At 38.1% G+C, this 17156-nt stretch overlaps 1 protein-coding gene across 9 annotated transcripts in view; it reads left to right on the forward strand.

The window, feature by feature from the left end:
- Nucleotides 1-17156, forward strand: part of LOC308187861 (cilia- and flagella-associated protein 47-like) — a 307333-nt gene that overhangs the window by 92890 nt on the left and 197287 nt on the right. For 8 of the 9 annotated variants that reach the window (XR_013944960.1, XM_080576253.1, XM_080576256.1 and 5 more), the window contains 5 exons: nt 1559-1693; nt 2191-2303; nt 11123-11273; nt 12200-12288; nt 14593-14679. Coding sequence is in view for 8 of the 9 variants with exons in the window: in XM_080576253.1 (XP_080432379.1) it covers nt 1559-1693; nt 2191-2303; nt 11123-11273; nt 12200-12288; nt 14593-14679 (575 nt within the window). In the remaining variant the exon portion in view is untranslated. The remainder of the gene's footprint in view (nt 1-1558; nt 1694-2190; nt 2304-11122; nt 11274-12199; nt 12289-14592; nt 14680-17156) is intronic. The other variant, XM_080576254.1, reaches the window with a different exon arrangement.

Below are 17156 nucleotides of genomic sequence, written 5' to 3' on the forward strand. Positions count from 1 at the left end.
GGCATTTTTCTCATACACTTTAATACAGGATGTGTTTATCCAGAAGCAGCTATTTAGTAAAGTGAAATGTTAACTAATGCAAATAATATTGCTACATAGACTTGCATCAGAGAGCAGGTGACTGACTAAATAGCAGCTCTGTTTCCTTTATTCTGCTTCTGTAAAAATAGTATCCGTTCAATCTGCTGGAGAATATCGAAGTTCTAGAATAAAAGGTTCATTATCAAAGTTACTTCATAAGAAGCAATTAAAAAAGAATTAAATAACTTTTTTCATGTAATGCGCCATCTAGGCAACAAACATCTTATAGTCATGCTGAGCATCAGAATTTAGGTGCTCATAAAAGTAACGTGGAGGCTGAAAATGTGGTCCTGTGAAAAATTGATATAATGTAGTTTAGAGAAGAAATATTAATGTATAGCAATATTTGTTATTCTCAGAGAGCCCTGGAAATTTTAATAGTTTGACAGTAAGTTTTAAAATGAGAATTTCCTGAAAAAGTGGGAAAAGAAAATTAAGTTTATACAATGTTACCCTCCTAGATTGCTATTTAGAGTTGTTGATCTTAAAAATGTACAGTAGGAATAACATTCACCCATGAACCCATGTGTTTTCTAGAGTTTTTTATTATTTATAATCCAGCAAAGAGTAGGATTTCACCTATTTATGCCAACAGATATATTTCTATTGCTTGGGACAGATTTTTTTTATAAAAAAAACAGTGTTTAAATATTTTGCAGAGGTGGCGGTGCCAAAAACTAGACTCTTTGTTCAATATTATTTACTTTAACTAATGGCACATTTTACTAGATTGACTGTATTTATTTATTTTTGATTTGTTGTTAATCCTCACCATACTACCACAGCTGCTGTCATCTGGCAGATTTCCGTTGTCCTATTCTAGTGAGAGATCTCACAGTACAGTTTTCTATAGCAAGTCTTTGCTTCATACCTATCTGCTTGCTGATTTTCAAGTTATTTTACAAGGTGTTCTTTATAAAGCTCTGCTTAAGGAAGTAGGTGCACATAGTAGGTACATCTTTTTCAAAGTATTACTATAGTAAAAGAGTCTCAGTTATGGGGATCCAAGTAAAGTGTCTTAAATTAAAAAATAGCACATTTTGATAGGATGACATCCTAATGCAATGGTTTGCTGCTTAAATCTACTTCCAGGTGTGTACATTTTTCTGTAGGACCTGATACTTATTTTAGGAGAGAAATTATCTGTAATTGTAAAAATTGAGTGTATTATGGACAACTTTATTATAATAACATTATCTTATAAGATACTATGCATGAAATTTTAAAATACTTAATTATCCTTATTTAGGAGCTTGTTTAAATCTGTGGCTGATCTTTCCTGCCTGTATTTATCTGGGAAGCCACTCCCATCTGCATTATTTGATTAGACTTCTGTCTAATCAAGTTCATGCACCTGATGGAAGAGTTTATACTTCTCTTTCCAGTGATTTACTAGAATCTCTGAGGACTAAAGCTTTGACCTGTTTTGCAGTTGCTGAATATCTGGTTATTATTTCTTTTTGGTTTTCAATACTAGGCCACTGACATCTGTGATCCAAACCCAGTCATGATGCTTATTCTGTGTGTCTACCTATATGAAAGCCTCCCTCACTACTTACCCAAGAAGACTATAGAATTTACAGGTGCTCTCCATGCAACTGTTGTTAAACAGGTACTGATACCACTGAATTTAGATCTGTAGAAGAACAATGTTAAAACATGCTGCATGTATATATTATTATTATATTATGTATATACTGCAACAAAGAATGAGTGTCATGTCATTTGGCTACAAAATGTAGAAGAGGGAAGAATATTTTTCTCTTCAGGATTGGGATGCTGACTTATGTTTTCCCCCTGTGCTTGTGAGCACAGAAAAATCTATGAATTTAACTGGTTTCTGGGATAAAGATAGAGAGGAATAAGAGATTAATAGCTGGCATAGGCATGCATTGTAGATTGCAAAAGAAGTACTCAGAAAAACAGGTCAGACAGTCTGTAGGACATCTGTGCTTCTTAGGGAGAAAAATGGTTTGCATTGTTATTTGAAGTACTTTCCTATTTTGTGGTATCCTTCATTTGCATTTTGGAACCTAGCTGAAGAACTTCTTTTTTGTGCTTTAAAAAATGAATACAATTTGGCTAATTTTGTTGTTGTTGCTGTGATAGGTGCGTCTGAAAAACCCGAGCATTAAAACTTTGGTGTATAACGCTATTCTTGTGGGAAGAGATGCTGATGATTTCTCATTACCTAAAGGAAACACTGTCATCATTTCTTCCAAGTAAGTAATGAGTTTTTAGTGTTATGAGTCACAGAGCTATATGAATCACGGAATGGCTGAGGTTGGAAGGGATGTCTGGAGGTCATCTAGTCCAACACCCCTGCTCAAGCAGAGCCACATAGAACAGGTTGCCCAGGACCATGTCCAGATGACTTTTGAGTCTCTTCAAGAAGGGAGACTCCACAACCTCTCCGGGCAACCTGTGCCAGTGTGCCATCACCTGCACAGTACAGAAGTGCTTCCTGGTGTTCAGATGGAACCGCTTGTGTTCCAGTTTGTGCCCATTGTTTCTTGTCCTGTCACTGGGCACCATGGAAAAGAGCCTGGCTCTGGCTCTGTCTTTTTGGCACCCTCATTTCCAGTTTTTATGTACGTTGAAAAGATCCCCAAGCCTTCTTTTCTCTTGGCTAAACAGTCTGAGGTCTCTGAATTTCCTCATAGGAGAGCTGCTCCCGTCCCTTCATCATATTTGTGGCCCTCAACAGGACTCTTTACAGTATGTCGATGTCTGTCTTTCAGTTGAGGGCTCAGAACTGTACCCAGCACTCCATGTCCAGCCTCACCAGCACTGAGTAGCAGAGAAGGATCACCTCGCAACCTTCTGGTTATACTTTACCTAATGAAACCAGGAATACCATTAGCCTTCTTAGTGGCAAGTGCACTGACTCATATTCAATTTGGTGTCCAGCAGGAGCCCCAGGGCCTTTTCTGCAAAGCTGCTTTCCAGCTGGGTAGCTCCCAGCATGTACTGTTGCCTAGGGCCGTTCCTCTCTAAGTGTAGAACCTTTTACTTCTTGCTGAACTTCATGAGGTTCCTATCAGACCATTTCTCCAGCCTGTTGTGGTCTCTGAATGGCAGCATGACCCTTTGGTATATCAGTCACTCCTCCCAGTTTTGTGTCGTCTGCAAACTTGTTGAGGGTACATTTTACCCCATCATCCAGATCATTAATGAAGATGTTGAACAGGATTGGACCCAATATTGACTCCCAGGGCACCCTGCTAGTTACTGTCCTCCAAATAAGTTTAGCAGTATGGAAATGCAGCAAGTCTTTGGAGTTGTAACTAATTTAATAGTAGTGGAATACTAGGAGTGTGTTCAATTAAAAACTGGGGTACTTGGATCTGCTGTTCTTATTTTTTTGCCCAACTAAAATTGAAATATCTCCTATGTACATGTCTCATGTTTTTTACATTAGTGCATTATGGCAGTATGAACAAGTAAAAAATTCTTCCTTGTAAGATTTTGATTTTTGTTTCCTGTTCTTAATTGAAACATGACAGGAAATTTAAGAGATCATGACAAAGATTTGACAGTAGTGTTAGACTACTTCTTTTTACCCATGTCATCCCTCTGTTGCAGCTGCAGTGTCATTATTTCTGTCTTAAATTTCTGAAATACTTTGTCATTTAAGGATCTTGGAGAGATTTAAGTTTGGGAAAACTTACTTTACTCAATACATTTTGCTCTTTCTGTGAAACATGGCTTAAGATCAGATACAGGAATATCACAAATCCTTGTTTAAGTGTTGAAGGTAAAAGGGATGTAGCAGTGACTCTGGCAGCAGGTTAAGAGTTTTTGAGTTTAGACTGCAAGTTTATATAATATACTTCTTTGAAGATGAAATGGATTAGAGATTGTAAAATGGAAAAGAAAGGTCAGCATTTGGATGAAAGTAAGCCGTGAAGAAGAAAAACATTTCAAACATACTGTCGAATTCAAGACTTAAAATAAATACAGTGCTCTTTAAGGTTGACCAACATTTCAATATGAAATAGAGTGACTATTGTAAATATATGCGAACAGAAAAATAAGTAATGCTATGTTATCAGTGAGCTGTGAGGCTGATTTACTTTGGTTTTCTTTGCAATTTCTTCAAATAAGAATTAACATAAGAATGTAATCTTAGAAAATATCATGTGTTTCCTGAAAGGTCAATATTGTAGCTGTTTTTCACTTCACCTTTAAGAAGCAGAAGAAAAAAAAAAAAGAAAAAAGACAAGTAAAAAGTAAATATGTACAACCTCATGAATGAGCTGCTTGGCACTATATATAGTTACAGACATTTGAAAAAATGCATAGAAATTTGAAAAAATCACAGTATCACAGTATCACAGATTTCTAGGTTGGAAGAGACCTCAAGATCATCGAGTCCAACCTCCGACCTAACACTAAGTACTCCACTAAACCATATCGCTAAGCTCTACATCTAAACGTCTTTTAAAGACCTCCAGGGATGGTGACTCCACCACCTCCCTGGGCAGCCCATTCCAATGCTTAATAACCCTTTCGGTAAAGAAGTACTTCCTAACATCCAACCTAAAACTCCCCTGTCGCAACTTTCGCCCATTCCCCCTCGTCCTGTCACCAGGCACGTAGGAGAACAGACCAACCCCCACCTCTTTACAGCCTCCTTTAAGGTAACTGTAGAGAGCGATAAGGTCGCCCCTGAGCCTCCTCTTCTCCAGGCTGAACAACCCCAGCTCCCTCAGCCGCTCCTCGTAAGACTTGTTCTCCAGACCCCTCACCAGCTTGGTCACCCTTCTCTGGACTCGCTCGAGCACATCCATGTCCTTCCTGTAGCGAGGGGCCCAAAACTGAACACAGTACTCGAGGTGCGGCCTCACCAGAGCCGAGTACAGGGGCACAATCACTTCCCTAGACCTGCTGGCCACACTGCTTCTTATGCAGGCCAGGATGCTGTTGGCCTTCTTGGCCACTTGGGCACACTGCTGGCTCATATTCAGCCGACTATCCACCAATACTCCCAGGTCCTTCTCGGCCAGGCAGCTTTCCAGCCACTCATCTCCCAGCCTGTAGCTCTGCTTGGGGTTGTTGTGCCCCAGGTGCAGGACCCGGCACTTGGCCTTGTTGAACTTCATACAGTTGGCCTCAGCCCATCGCTCCAGCCTATCCAGATCCTCCTGCAGAGCCTTCCTGCCCTCGAGCAGATCGACACACGCACTTAGCTTGGTGTCATCTGCAAACTTACTGAGGGTGCACTGGACGCCCTCATCCAGATCATCGATAAAGATATTAAAGAGGACCGGCCCCAGTACCGAGCCCTGGGGGACACCACTAGTGACCGGCCTCCAACCAGATTTGACTCCATTCACCACAACTCTCTGGGCCCGGCTATCCAGCCAGTTTCTAACCCAGCGAAGCGTACGCCAGTCCAAGCCCCGAGCAGCCAGTTTCTTGAGGAGAATGTTGTGGGGAACTGCGTCAAAAGCCTTACTGAGGTCAAGGTAAACCACATCCACAGCCTTTCCCTCATCCACCAAGCGCGTCACTTGGTCATAGAAGGAGATCAGGTTCGTCAAGCAGGACCTGCCTTTCATAAACCCATGCTGACTGGGCCTGATCGCCTGCTTGCCCTGCAAGTGCCGCGTGATGACCCTCAAGATAATCTGCTCCATGAGCTTTCCTGGCACTGAGGTCAAACTGACAGGCCTATAGTTCCCCGGGTCTGCCCTGCGGCCCTTCTTATAGATGGGCGTCACATTGGCTAGCTGCCAGTCAACTGGGACCTCCCCCGATAGCCAGGACTGCCGATAAATGATGGAAAGCGGCTCGGCCAGCTCCTCCGCCAGTTCTTTCAGTACCCTCGGGTGCATCCCATCCGGCCCCATCGACTTGCGCACATCCAAGCTCCGTAGCAGGTCGCCAACCATTTCCTCATGGATAGCGAAGGCCACATCCTGCTCCCCATCCCCTTCCACCAGCTCAAGGCACTGGGTATCCAGAGAACAACCGGTATTGCCGCTAAAGACTGAGGCAAAGGTGGCATTAAGCACCTCAGCCTTTTCCTCATCCTTAGTAACTAGGTTTCCCCTCGCATCCAGTAAAGGATGGAGATTCTCCTTAGTCCTCCGTTTCGCGTTGATATATTTGTAAAAGGATTTTTTGTTGTCTTTAACGGCAGTAGCTAGGTTGAGCTCCAGATGAGCTTTGGCCTTTCTAATTTTCTCCCTGCACAGCCTCGCTACATCCTTGTAGTCCTCCTCAGTGGCCCGCCCTTTTTTCCAAAGATTATAAACCCTCTTTTTTCTGCTAAGCACAAGCCGCAACTCTCTGTTGAGCCAGGCCGGTCTTCCTCCACGCCGGCTCGTCTTTGGACACGTGGGGACGGACCGCTCCTGTGCCATCACGATTTCCTTCTTGAGGAGCGCCCAGCCTTCCTGGACTCCTCTGCCCTTCAGAACCGCCTCCCAAGGGACTCTGCCAACCAGCATCCTGAGCAGCTCAAAGTCAGCCCTCCGGAAGTCCAATACAGCAGTTTTACTGGTCCCCTTCCTGGCCTCGCCAAGAATAGAGAACTCTACCATTTCGTGGTCACTCTGCCCAAGACAGTTTCCGACCACCACATCTCCCACCAGTCCTTCTCTGTTTGTGAAGAGAAGGTCTAGCGTGGCATCACCCCTGGTAGGTTCACTGACCAGCTGCGTCAGGAAGCTATCTCCCACGCTCTCCAGAAACCTCCTAGACTGCTTTCTCTGTGCCGTGTTGTGTTTCCAGGATATGTCTGGGAAGTTGAAGTCCCCCACGAGGACAAGCGCCGACGATTTTGCAACTTCTGTCAGTTGCCTATAAAACTCCTCATCCGTCTCCTCATCCTGGTTCGGCGGTCTATAACAGACCCCGACCAGGAAGCTAGCCTTGCCGGCCTTCCCGCGGATCCTAACCCACAGGGATTCAACCTTATCATTCCCAGCCTGGAGTTCCACAACATCAACATCAAAAGATTCTCTAATGTAGAGAGCCAGCAAATGCAAAGCAAAAACATAGCTTGTGGAAATGGCAGTCATGCATTACCACTGCAGTGTTTACCATAATGTAATCTTATGTGTAGTCTTGGCCCCCAAATGAAAAATTGATTTTTTAAATTAATAGCTTTATTAAAAATGTGATGGAATTGTTTGAGAACTCTAAGCATCGGTAGGTTTGGTGGGAATCTTGCAGTTGCTTTATGTTAGACCATAATAACATATGTGGTTTTGGAAGTAATAGAAACATGAATAATAAACCAACACCTCTATTTTATTATGTGTAGACTTGCTGTTATAAGTGCTGATTTATGTTCACTTACATAAAATCAAAAAAAAAAATGGCAGAGAATTTGTAGGAGAGAGTGTTCTGAAGTTTCTTTGGAAAGAGTGAAAGTCTTTAGAGAAACTCAGAAATGAGATTAACTTGTAACAGATGTCTAGAAAAAAAAAATGGCCCAAATAAAAAAAGTGAAGGCAAATTTTCAATGTGTTCAGTAGGAAATTTGATGAGTGTATTATTAAAACTTAGTGGAGTTATTTTTTGACAGGAATGCTCGTATCAATTAGTATAAGCTGTTTAGGAATAAAATACATTAAAATACCTATAAAGAACTACTTCAAATTACAGTTATTTATTCTACTTTTAGAAGTAAATAACCCATAGCTAACAGTTTGGAAGCAGATGAATCTATGTATCCCTAAAAACTATGAAAGCCTACTTCCTATGTCAGAGAACAGGGTGAGCTATACTTTAACAAACTTGTTAAATATCTGTAATGGTTCAGACAACTTAAGGTCAGATATCTCTGCATCTTTGTTCCCCTGAATTGAAGGTATACCTTACAGATTGTTGAATATTTTATATAAACATGGAAATAGCTTCACCACTAGTTCCTCTTGCACTGCACCTTGATGCTAGCCAGCTTTTATTATTTTATTTTTTTTCCCTGAATCATCATGTGCTTTAAGATGAACTAATAAACAAGAAGCAAGCTGTTACTTATGAAAGTCGTACTGCATGGCTCCAATCAAGTTGTGAAGCTTGCTTTGCCAAAGTTTCAGTGTTAAAGGTCAAGAGAAATATTAGCTGTTCAGAAAACATTCACGCATGAGAGTTCAGGCAACTACTGTTGTAAAGACGAAGCAAAGCCTTGATAGGGAGGATAAAGAAACTCAAACTTGTCAATCCTCTGATTGGAGACCTGGAAGGTTTTATGTCATACACAGAGACTGTTCTCTAATTATTTGCCAAAAATATATATTCCTACATTTAGAATTAACTATAATTGGATTTAAGTTCACCATGGGTCATTGTAATCACTGGTCAGGAATAAGTGTTCTTGACTAATCCTGTTTGTCCTGTTGGGTGAGCACACTTGGCATAGAAGATTCTGTAGATGAATGCCCAATCTGAAGGGACTCTCTAGGAGAGATTAACTGTAGGAAAACTGGTAAACTAACAGATCAGGGAAAAAAAAAAAAAAAGGTGGAAAGGTGAAGGGTGACAAAGAGTAGTTACCTAAATCAATTAGGAAGCAGTGATGTGGCATTAAGCAGAGATGCCATGTATTTTAAACCAATAGTGATAAAGTGATGGAAATATGTAATATGTGTCTGTCTGTATTACCAGAGAGGCATGACAATGTATGCTGTGGTCCACTACTAGCTGGAGAAACTTATCAGTGGCTGTGGTAGGTTAATCATGGCCAACTGCCAGACACCCAACCCGCTACTCCCCCTCCTTAACAGAACATGGGGAGAAAATTACAAAGTTTATGGGTTGAGATAAAGAGAGGCAGATTGCTTAAGAGTTATAACCACAGTCAAAACAAAAAGTGAGAAACTAAGATAAAAATTTTAAAAACACCTTACCTCCTTCCCACCCCCTTCTCCCAGGCCTAACTTCATTCCATCCCCCAACTCCTTTACATTCTCCCATCACCACTCCCGAGTGGCACAGGGAAGACAGGGAGTGGGTGGTTTCAGTCTCCTCCTAACAGTTCCTCTCTCCTGCTCCTTCATCTTCGCACTTTCCTCTGCTCTAAGGAGTTTGCAGTCCTTCAGAAAAAAAATTGCTCCAGCATGAGTTCTCCATGAGCAACAGTTCTCAGGAAGTATCCAACTGCTCCAGCATGGGGTCCTCCATCGGCTGCAATGTAGAATCTGCTCCAATGTGATCCTCTCCATGTTCTTTAGGGAAATAACTGCCCCGGCACCTGGAGCACCTCCTCTCCCCTTCCTTCTCTGGCCTTCATGTTCCCTCTGCTGTGTCTCAGCCTTTTTTCTCTTGCACCTCAGCCTTTCAGATGATTTTCCTCTTTCTTATATATGTTTTCATGCTGGCTCCATAATGAGCTAGCTGGAACTGTCTGTGTCTGACACAGGGCAGCTCCTGGTCTCTTCTCAGAGAGGCTTCTTCTGCATCTTGCTGCTACCAAAGCCTTGACACCCAATATCTGCCAAGAATGAGTATTTTAAATCAATTGGCCAAGATGAAATTGACTTAAATCCTAAGCATCTGAACATCGGTAAAATCTTCCAAAGACCATACTGTTGTTTTCCTCTGGCTTTTGAGGTGTGTCAGAACATTATCAGTGTAGCTGACTATCAGATCTTTCATATAACCTAAATAATCTTTGATTAGATGTTTTCATTCTCCAGGGCAATTCGCTATGCCATATAGATTTGCAGTTCACAACAACGATACTGTGAAGGTCTATAAGCTCTATTGGGTGGTGCAGACATATCTATAAGCTACTTCTAAGCTTCTTCTACTTCTAAGCTACTTCTAAGCTTATAACCTTCTGGGTACCGTAGCAAGAGAAGTAATGAAGATGACTTGATCAACATTTAAAAATACCTTCTTGGGAAAGGGACCTGCTTAACTGCAAAGAAAACAGAACAAAACTTTTTATAAAAACAGCACCTTAAACCTGGAGCTGTACAAACTCAAACTGGAAGTAGTGAAAGTGATTAGCTACTGAAGGGAAGAAAATAAAACTCTTACTTACAGAAACTCTGTACTTATCAGATACAATTGAGGGGTGACGGTTGCACATAATGGCCTGCAACTACTACAGACTATGTTATCTATTTGTTTATGTTGGCCTTAAACTTTGGCAATTTGACAACTACAAATAGCTTTATTTTTTATCTTTCTATGTAGAATTATAACCAATAAAAGAGAGAGAATTTTGTTGATAGAATTTTATATTTATATTAAATATTTTGTTGATAGAATTTTTTCTATTTGGGGAAAGCTCTCTATGCACTGGTCTTGTGTAGAAAGGCAGAATACTTCTATAATTTACAGTTTTCTGGCTTTTAGAATGGTCCTGCATGCTAAAACTTTTATGACCTTCCATTTTAAGATGTTAATCCCAGTACTATAGAATGATTTTGAGAGCTTCAAAGTGAGAGCTTCAGCCATTAAACTTTTGTCTATTAGTCTTGCTTTAATTGCAAGACTAATGCAACTCAGGTTACCTCATTCCCATAGAAACTTGATCTGTTGCTTATGCAAGAAAACTTTTTTTTTTTTTTTCCACCTCTAAAGTATTCAGCTTTGCCTAATTATTCTGAAGGTTCTTTTTCTCAATTCTTTCTGTCTTCAATGGGGATTTTATTAAGAACTTCTAAATCTGCCTCACAGTATACATAACAGGATGTCCAGTTGTTTAACATACAAAATTGTATTCAAATAGGGGAGCATAAAGTAAATCAGTTGTTAGCTTAGGGCAATGCTATAAGAGAACTTTCTGTGCTAGTGTGTGGGAAGAAAAATCAAGCTACATACTGAGGGCATAAAAAGCAATAAGGATTTTTATTATTCTTTTTCAATCCATATAGTTCTTTTATGAGAATGTTTTAAGGTGCTCTTAAACAGGAGATAAAACTATAACAAAGTATTTCAGAAGAATCAAGTGACTTTCTAGCCACCTTCCCTTACAAAGACTAAAATACACTCCTAAAATGACATTTCTGAGTCATTCTTGAGTCACAATTTTGTGCCTAATTATTTAAAGAATTATTGTTATTATTTTGCCTAGGAGACAAACAAGTATAAACGTGGAATTCACTAGTCGTTTTCTGCGCCCTGCTGAAGCAGTTTTGCTACTGATCTCAAAGAGCGTGGGTGGAATAGGTGGTGCTACACTGACATTCTCTCTGAAATCTGAAGTCAAGCATATTGAGCCTGCTGTAAGTCTGTGTATGAGATTAATATTGTCACAAAAAATACTGCTCAGATGTATGTTGTATCAATCAAAAGTGAACTGAGGTAAGAATAAAAAGGTCAGTTACGATCAGCGTTTGCCTTTGACCTATTAATATTCAAGTTTCCAATTTTAGCTTGCGTATGTGCAGAGAAAGGTCTAGAGGAATATCTAAGATGCCTAAGGATGTAAATCTCACATAGATACAGAACAAATTAAAACTTTTGGAACTGATTGCCCTGAAAATAAATCTGGACTTCTTTCAGCATATGAATACTTTTGGAAATTCTATTGCAGAGATGGTGATATACCTCTTCAGTTTAAGAGCCTAAATGTCTTCATCTGACATTTCACTTGTCAGATGTAGGTGGATAGCCAACTTCTGTTAGATGTTGCTAGGTTTATTTGTGCTTTTTAATTTAAATGGTCTTTAGATTTAAGATACACCCCAGAAATAGTGAGAGCAGAGACAGGCGTGCTTTCCAGCATTTGTTATCAGACATTCTTTGAGCAAATCTGGATGGAACCTCTCCTGAACTAGTTGGAGTTTATGTGAGTCTCTCTTTTTTTTTTTTTTTTTTTCCAATGGCAGTTTTTATACCATAGCAGTAGACATTGATGTTAGAGAGGAAGGTTGGGACAGGAGAAAAAAAGGAGAACATGTCAAGCAGATAGTTTGGTTCCTGTCTCTGTGCTTTCATTTTGAAGAGTATTTACAAGGTGATGAAGTTTAACATGTTTAAAATGAAATAGGCTTTAACTCTACTGGCAACAAACATTAGCATTTTAATTATGTGAATTCTGTAGTCATCAGTAGACAAATACTTCTGTGTAATATTTTCCTTGTAGTATTTCCAATGCACATGGTTTTGCAATTTTTTTATATTTATATAATTTTTTGTTCTCTTTTAGGATATATTAAAATGCAAATCCCCATGTTATGAGCTGAAGAAAATTGTCCTAAATGTTACTAATCCCTTCAGAACTGATGGCATATTCAGGTAGACAATGCTATAAAGACTATACTGATTATGCTGTTTTATCTACTCTTTTTCCATAATTTTCATTTTCTGCTTAAAAATGTAAAACCTTGAGGTTAAATGATAGGGATTTACATTACCCAAATTGTTACAAGCACTGTGAAGTGGAAGCTATCATAATGAATAAAGAAGATAAATAAGTCTTAATTGAAATCCGTCTCAGTGTAAGCAATAAAGCTAGAGCTTTAATCAAATGGAGTTCATGAACCTTACTTTTATTTTTGTGTTTGGCTGAGGTCCAGCAGAATTCCAGAGAGAAACATGCCATGTTAATTAATAGTTCGTTATTTTTTTCCCCCAATCTCCTTTATCCTGCTGTTTAAATTATTAAGCATGCAAAAGAAAAAATATGTTTTTGCCTTGAGGCTTGCATCACTATCAGTTAATCTAATTTTTCATTTGTATTCATCATAGATGTAACAACTACAGAATTATAAATGTTTTTGTTAATACAGAAGGCATAGAATACCCATTTGGAATCTCAGTTTATGTGATGTGACTCCATATTTTGTTTTTAATCTGGAAAGCTACATATGGGTTCATATAGTTCGATTATTTACAAGTACATTTTCCATAACATTTTAACTTGTGTTATTGATCTATTTAATATGTTTTATTTAATATGTTCCATAGGCTGTGAATGAAATTTCTCTTTCATCCACAGAATAGGTTTGATATAGGCAGCTGTAAAGAGAATTATTTTCATTGCTCCAACAATGTGCACTGGCATAAGCCTCCTGTGTGTGAATCAGATGAATTTGTTTAGTTTCTGTCTTTTTTTTTTTCAGTCACTGAGGTGGTCATTCAGGCTTTCTGTAATCAGTTCTATCATTTCAGTAGCTCTCAGAAAGAATAGATTAAGGTGATTAAATAGTTTGATTTTATATGTAGCATTCAACAGCTACATGACAACTATGTGAAGTAATTATCAATTTGGACCATATTTGAACCTGTAATCTACGAATAAAGATTCTTTGAATCATTTTGCTAAAGTTTTTAAAAATATCTAGTGTTCCATGAGGGTGAGTATTGCTTATTTGCAAATAAAACTAGGAAATGCACTTGTGATACCAAGGAAGTAGCCATTCTACAGAAAAGAGGGACAAAAATCTTAAAACCTGATGTATAATGTAGTACTATTTAAGAAAAAGAAAAATTAAAAAGTCTCTTTGTTCTTGTGTCAAATATATAGCAAATGCCATATATTTCCAAAAGCTGTAAGTTATGCATCCTAAACCAGAACTAGTATTCTGCTATTTGTTAGGTGTTACTTGCTTCATCAGCTAAATAATGTCCCTTTTTTTTTTTTTTTTTCAGTTCAGAGCTTTTAATACTTATGTATAGTTAGGTATTTTAAAGATTACCGAAAGCTTGTATTTCATTAAGACAATTAGTTGAATACATGTAAAATAATCCATTAAATTGTGAAGCAGCTACTTTTTACCCAAGAATAGAAAAAGTATTTCTGTACTATGAAACACTACAGTCACTAACCATCAGTATTATTATTTTTTAATGGCAGATTAAAATCTTGGGCAGAACATCAGCTAACACTGATATAAATTATTGTGACTCTGTTGGAGAGTTTGAATTCAGATCCACAGCTGGGGCTATGCTAGCTGACACTGGCTTCTGTATTTTTACTATGCACTCTGTCATTTTCCTTCTGTTCTTACCGTCCTTTGTAAGTACAGAGAAAATGCAGAGGTCTGGTTTCAGATGAGTGAATTCAATGGCTGGTGCCATGTAACAGAAATTCTACAATGATACTAAAACCTAGTTCTTCAATAATGACTAGCAGTAGATGAGTGGATTATCCATTACCTAGAATGGAAATAATGTGTGCACAATGTAATGTACACAAAAGGAAACAAGATCATAATCTTCTAGGAAAAATGAAAGTGAAGCATTTGTTTGTGTTTAATTAGGGAAATGACAATTTTCTGTATCTTCCTGTATCTTAATAGATTCCCACATTACTTAAAAAAAAAACAACAAAACAAAACAACAACAACAAAAACACTTTAGGTCTCTCTGTTCAAATGTAAATGAAATTATTTTCACTCATTTAAATTAGTATAGAACATACCATAAATTGTACTTTAGAATAGTTTTTCCAATTTAAAATATGGATATCATTTGTCTTGAAAAGCACATTGTTTTTGTTTGTGAAATTTTGCTTTTTTTTAATTTTTGAAAAAAGCTAGATTTTCTCCTCATTCTGCTAGTAAAACGTAGTGTTTAAGTGTACTTGCCATATTCCAGGGTCATTTTGCTGGAATCCACAAGTTGCTTAACTCAGCCAGAACATATATATCAAGCCAGGCAAGTAAAGCAAGAGCAAACATTCAGGTAAGTTTTAAATGGCAATTGCTAATTATACTATAATGAGTTGTACAGTTTCATTAGTATTACATATTTGTGTATAGCTGTGTGCATACCAGTTGTAAAGAAGTACAGGCTAAGAAACAGGGAAATATAGTAGGACTGTGTAACATTTTTGAAATACCTTACAGATAATTTATTCAAACAGTGGAGAAAAGACAAGTATAGTGTAAAAGGTAAAAATGATAGTAGTATGCTAAGTGGAAGAAGTGTTATACAAAGTAGAATTGAAAGGTGAAATATTGATGCTGGGATAGGGGCAATCATGGTGACTTAGGTGACTGAAGTGTTGACAGAAAATATCAGTAAGACTCCAGTTCACCAGGACCTGAAAAAGAAAAGAAATAGTTCTGAATCTCAGAATGAAGACTCTAGGTGTATTTGAAGGTGTAACAGTGAGATCACGTTTTTAATTATAAATAGGCAGTCTAGAGAATTCTAATTGTGCTGAAGTCTAAAATGTTACAGGTTAAGTAGGGCCCTGGAGATGCAAATGAGAATGAGGGGATATTAGTGCAGAAATATTGATATAAGTTAATATAATTTTGTGTCTAGACTTTATTGCTTAAACAGACTAGGGACAGATTTTCTAGCATAGGCAATGTGGAAGGTGAAGGAGAGTTCAAAGTAAGTGTGGTAAAGGTAATAAAATGGCAGACTGAAAAACAGAGAGTAATTTGGAGTGAGAGTCAAGGAGAAGTGTATCATAAAGAAGGTTCTATGCTTAAGACAACTTACAGTCCAAAAGGAGGTATTTCTGTCTTCACTATCTTTAATTGTTAGACAGTGAGATAAATACCAAGCTGTTTAGATGAACAGGCAGAAATCTTTAGGGGCATTGCAGAGGAGAGATGTAGATTAGAACTGTTCATAGTCAAGGTTAAAGGAGAAAGAGACAATCCAGAACAGGTTTGGCACTCTTTATGGCACTCTTTTGAAATGGTTCAGCATAGAGAAAGGATGACCACAAATATCTAATACTATTTTTGGAACTTGCCAGACATTACGAATTGCACTATTTTAATAATCGTCCTTTTAATAACTCTATTTTTCAGCCAAGGACTAAAAGTTTTAATTCTAAGTCTTTTTAGATTCTGCATTCTCATATTTGGTAATTTAGTTACAGAGATCTGTTTCTCTAGCCTTCCATCACTTCAACTATATTTTATAATTATTTATTCATAGATCAACATTCATAAACGTCAGTTGGAATAGTATAGTAGATTAAAAATAAAACAAAATGAAACCACCACCAGCAGAAGTCAGCTTACTGGAAAGATAACCAATGTGTAACCAATCAGATTCATTCTCAACAAAAGAAGCAGAAACTGACTTTTAAAATACACCACCAGCAGCCCTCTCACATTGAATGTGAAGAATACTGCAGCTCCAAAACACTATCAAGGAAGAATACTGTAGCTACCAAAACATTATTACATAGATACCAGAGGTGGATGCTTTTGATGCTGTTCTGTCCCTTGTTTGTGTCTTGTGTGCTCTGTGCACTCACAACCAAGCTACATTTACCAGCTGTGCTACAATAATTGAACATTTAGCAATTAACCTCAGTGTTACAGAGGTTACAGATTTTACAAGTAAATTATACTTAAAGTAACAGAAACTGTTGGAATAGTTAGAAAATGACTTTTCATCTGCATAATTTATCTTCAATAAATAACACAATCTAAAAAATTGCAATTGTAGTCATACATCTAGGCCTAACTCTTATTAAAATTGATTTGAGGGCAGCTTAAGTCTTTAGAAAGCTCCAGTATTTATTTGCATTTGTATTGATCTCCAGTATCTGCTAACATTTGATTTGATGTTTCTTTTATCTATAAAATCCATTTACATGCTCCTTTTAAGAACGATTGTTTCTTGAATGGAACATAACAAACTTCTGAAATTTGTGCTAAAAATTACTATTTTTGCAATATATTACCAACCAATATGAAGATTGTACCTGCAATCATTTTTTATTCTTTTGATAAAATGCAGAAAATGCCTTCTGCAAAATGGGGGCCTGTTGGTCTAAGTGCTCTCTCAGTGTAACCTTATCATAACATCAGTGCTTACATTTTAAGTAATTGTGTCCACATAATTTATATCATTTGCATGCTTCAATCCTAACATCTTGAAGTTTCAAGTGAGCCTACTCATTAGATCAGGTTGCCCAGGGCTCCATCCAACATGGCTTTGAACACTTCTAGGGATGGGGCATCCACAACTTCTCTGGCAAGCCTCACCACTCTAGGAGTAAAGAATTTTCTCCTAACATCTAATCTAAATCTCTCCTCTTTTAGTTTAAAACAGTTCCCTCTTGTCCTATCTCTTTCTCCCTATGTAAAAAGCTGTTCTCCATCTTATAAGCCCCATTTAAGTACTGAAAGGCCGCAAAGAGGTCTTCCTGGAGCTTTCTCTTCTTCAGGCTGAACAGCCCCAGC

The sequence above is a fragment of the Anser brachyrhynchus genome (assembly GCF_964034855.1).
Source record: "Anser brachyrhynchus genome assembly, chromosome: 1".
NCBI classification, from domain to species: domain Eukaryota; kingdom Metazoa; phylum Chordata; class Aves; order Anseriformes; family Anatidae; genus Anser; species Anser brachyrhynchus.